Source organism: Arachis ipaensis, chromosome B10 (assembly GCF_000816755.2).
Source record: "Arachis ipaensis cultivar K30076 chromosome B10, Araip1.1, whole genome shotgun sequence".
In the NCBI taxonomy this organism is placed as follows: Eukaryota; Viridiplantae; Streptophyta; class Magnoliopsida; order Fabales; family Fabaceae; genus Arachis; species Arachis ipaensis.
The window spans coordinates 19,642,085-19,646,380 of NC_029794.2; the positions used below are offsets into that span (position 1 = coordinate 19,642,085).

General features: G+C 34.7%; 1 protein-coding gene across 2 annotated transcripts in view; it reads left to right on the forward strand.

Moving 5' to 3' along the window:
* The window catches only part of LOC107623856, a 6,216-nt gene extending 1,936 nt beyond the window's left edge, over positions 1–4,280 (forward strand). For both annotated transcript variants that reach the window (XM_016326251.2, XM_016326252.2), the window contains 6 exons: positions 517–627; positions 773–828; positions 2,509–2,632; positions 2,730–2,836; positions 3,663–3,732; positions 3,969–4,280. In XM_016326251.2, coding sequence (XP_016181737.1) covers positions 546–627; positions 773–828; positions 2,509–2,632; positions 2,730–2,836; positions 3,663–3,732; positions 3,969–4,072 — 543 coding nt within the window. In that variant the 5' untranslated portion in view covers positions 517–545 and the 3' untranslated portion in view covers positions 4,073–4,280. The remainder of the gene's footprint in view (positions 1–516; positions 628–772; positions 829–2,508; positions 2,633–2,729; positions 2,837–3,662; positions 3,733–3,968) is intronic.

Consider the following 4,296-nt stretch of genomic DNA (forward strand, 5'->3'; position numbering starts at 1 on the left):
AGCGGTTCGATGACCAGTCCGGTTTTCAGAAACTTGTTTACTGTTTCTGTAATTTGAAGAAAATGTAAGAGGGATTCGTTTGAGCTTGAACGAGAAATAATGGATTCTCTTGAAGATTTGTTGCTTCGATGATTTATTGGATGTCACACTTCAAAATGAATCTTACTTTTTGTTGATTGTTGAATTTTGTTTGGTACATTGACAAGTTTGGATCGAAGATCTTGTGCATGCTACAAACTGAAGTACCTTAGCTCAAATTCCAATAAATTCTCCAACTAAGGAAGAAGATTCCAATTAATTGATGGAAGCAACTTTTTTACATTGAATTATCAAAATGTTTTACGATTTTGTAACTGGGTATCACTGGAAGTTTGATGCTGCTGATTCAATTTTTTTAGTTTTGGGTTCAGGCTTTAACCTTGAATTTCGATGTTGTTTATTTAAGTTAGATTTGTTTCATATGTTCAATAGATGATGATTTTGATTAGGTTTTTGTGGTCCTGGTTTTTGGTGTAGATTGACATTTTTGGTGGTAAAAGAAGAAGATGCAGCAGAGAAAAGCAGGGTTGGGGAGACCATCTGGAACTGATGGCTCAGATTACTCATACCGTATGGTTGTTGATTCAAGTTAGTTCCATTACTCCAAAGCCCTCAATTTTCTCTCATTACCCTTGCTGTTTGTGCTTAATTTCATATGTTCTATTCTTGTTTCTCTGCTTTCAGCTATAGATCCCTGATTTTATGTTTTACTTTTCGTTGTTGTGTCATTTAGGATATCAGTTGGTTGCAAAGGGCAAGCAACGCCTTTCTCGCCTATTTATCTTTCAGGTACGATTCCCTTTTGTTCTTCCTTCTTTTATTATTAATTTCTCTCGATCATTAATTTTGTTGGAATTGGGCTTCTATTTCAATTGGCAATTCCTAATGATATCCTTTATCCTGATTTATTAACGGAGTATCTTAGAGTATTCAGTAGAAATATGTAATTTGGTATAATGTACTACTTGTTGACATGTTCCATTAGGAGTATGGGTGAGGTCAGGGCCTTAGTAGGTAAACAGGATGAACAGCAGGGTGGGGCCTTTGTGTCTAAAATTTGAACTTTGAACTTTGAAGAGCATGTCTCTCCCTGTTATTGAAAATGTTGCGAGGAGTATAATTATATCCGAGAACTGATTGAATATAGCAGAGGACAAAAGACCCCATAAAATTAAACAAGGAAGCAATGTGTGTGTATATGTTTTAGTATAAAAATACACACTCAATAGTCGGTATGCGGTAATGAAACTATATTCTGTGGTTTCTCAAGAAGTTTCTCAAGAATATTCACACTTGCAAGAAGAGTACAGAAATAATATTTGGAGAAACCATCCTACCGCACGTAAAGTGTTTTAAGTATATTGGGTGTATGATACAGGATAGTGGAAAAATTGGGAGGATGTAAAACATCGGTTACAAACGGGTTGGTCAAAGTGGCAGAGTGCGTCAGGTTTTATGTGACAAAAAGTACCTTCAAAACTTAAAGGGAAATTTTATCGCATTGCCATTAGACCTGGTATATTATATGAAATAGAGTGTTGGGCGGTAAAGGGTGAGCATGAACATAAGTTAAGTATGGCACAGATGAGATGGATGAGTGGCCACATACGTATGGACAAAATAAGAAATGAAGATATAAGAGAAAAAGTTGGAGGTTCGCTTATTGTAGAAAAGATGGTAGAATCTCGTCTCAAGTAAGTTTGGACATGTGGGAAGAAGATCAACAGAGCACCCGGTTGGGAGGATAGATGAGATGGAAGGTGGACATGTGGCAAATGATAGAGGAAGACCTTAAAAGACCATACATGAGGTGGTCAAAGGAAATATACGTGTCAACAGTCTCATTGTATATACATGATAGGGTGCAATAGCGTCGTTTGATCTATATGGCTGACCCTACCTAGTGGAATAAGGCTTTGTTGTTATTGTTTAGGAAGATTGAGATAATAGAAGAATTATTGAGAGGCAGGTAGAATGTTCAGCAAGGGAATCAGAATATTGGCACACCAAACAAAGCCTGACTTTTCCATGAGCCCCAAGAGACTATTACCCATTCTGCTCACATAATCAGATCTTTGAGCATTTGGTTGGGTCAATCCCTCCTTTTCTCTATCCTGTGCCTTGTTCCCTGGTTTACCTGTTGCAACCCACTTTCCATTTTGGTTTTCACCATATAACCTTGCTTAACTGTCTTCTAGCATCTTCTGCAAACACAGCATCATTAGAGAATGTGAACACATAATTTTCTTATGTTGGCAATGATTTTATTCTTGAAAACTGAAGTACAACAAATGTTTACTTTCGTGCATTGGATTTTACTTGGTAAGCTTGTCACGACAAGAATGGTTATTGAGTTTTATGCGTAGTGTTAGAATATTTTCGCTTTTCACTTTACTTTTGTATCCTTTAAATGTTTATATGAGTATATATTTGTTTTGTCTGATATATAATTTGAATTTTGCATTGCAGGGTCTATTTTTATTAATGGGAGTGATATTTGCAGTTTTGCCAGCAATGAAAAAGGATACTCCAAATAGAGTTGCCCTTTCTTCCGCTCTTGTTAGTTTCATTTCTCTTGCCATTGCAGAAATAGGTTGCCAAAACAGATTTCTTTATTTTCCTTTATCATTCTATTGAGCTTTGCATTTGGACCTTTTAAATAAGATATCTCTTTTGAATTTTTTGATAAGGTCGAAGACGAAGCCGGGCCAGTTTGTTGAGATTTTATAGTGTGATATCATCTCTTGCTGTGATTTCGTTGACCATGTCTCTAGTTAAGCAGTATTCTCTGCTGAAGGTAAATATATCACATAATCATATCTGCTGAATTTCCTAGGAGATTGATTTATAAGAAAAAATTGAAGAACTTATATAAGGGAATCATGAGAAACTGGATGAACACTAGAAACTACTTTCTGGAGATTCATGAATCATCAACTAATGTGCACACTGTAGTTACTATTTTTTGAGTTATGATGAGTAGTTGGATACTATAATTTCTTTGTACTTGATATTAGTCATTTTTACCAAGGTGCATGGGAATTATTTGTGTGCATGCTTTATCAGTAATTTGAAATTGGTTTCCAATAACTTGGGGAGTTTGTTAAGTTTCCACTTTTTTTTTTAAATATTAGTTCATTACTATGGTATTCAGTTTGATTTCCCATGTTACTTCATTTTTAAAATTTCTTTTTATGAGCTTCTCCATCTATCACTTGCTCTTCTATAAGCCTCTTATTCAAGTTCTCCACCAGAGGTAAAAGAGGATCCTGATCTTATGAAGGCATATTAAATATTGAATCTTAGACTTATGTTAGTATTATAGAAGACATTGGCATGTATATATTGTAGTGCACCAGCATATGACTATACAAGACAGGTTATGAAAGGGTAATAGGTTCTAGGGTATTTTACACCAAGTCACCAACCTCACCTATGGTTAAATAATATTGTATAATGTACCGTTTGATTTTTCATGCCTACACTAAACCTCCTGAGGTTACTGTAATTTGTTGTAAAGCACCACTGCTAGGTTAATCATAGAATTATAAAGTAGGTATATGGTATGAAGTTGATTATTATCTTCTGGGGTGACCTAATGTTTGCATTTGACTCCTCTGTAGGCCATCCAGGATTTTGGTTTGAAAGGAACAAGCATGTTTGATGCTGATAACTTTCCTGGCTTTCAAGTTGGTGAGTTTTCTTTTCAAATCCTAAATATAGTGTTCATGTTGTGCATTTGGCAATTGGAATTATAATTGGATTTTATAGTAATAATATTGGAGAAATACTTGCATGTTCCAGGAACATATTTAGTGCATGTTTTAAACATATCCATAATCACTCATTTTTTTAATTATTCTTTTTTAACGTAATTTCCAAACACTAAATGAAGACAAATAGTTACAGGGCTATTTTGCATCTTGCAGGTTTGCTGGTATATATATTCACACTATTGTTGTTTAAGATTATTACCATCAAAGCAGTTACTTCCCTTCTTTATAACATGTCCCCTCCCAAGAAAGCATCTTAGTCTTTCATCAGGTTTTGGGACAAAATCCAAAATACCGTCAGAGTAGCAATGTTATGAGGTTTTTAATTCACGTGGACAGGATAGCCTGAGATATATTTGCACGGAATGTTTTTGTTAGTTTTGAATTAGGATGAGTTTGGATTAGCTTTTGATTAAAAAAAAAAAAGCAATTGTGTTTGTATAAAACAAAGTAAGTATTTTTCCGGTAGACAATTAATTAGCTT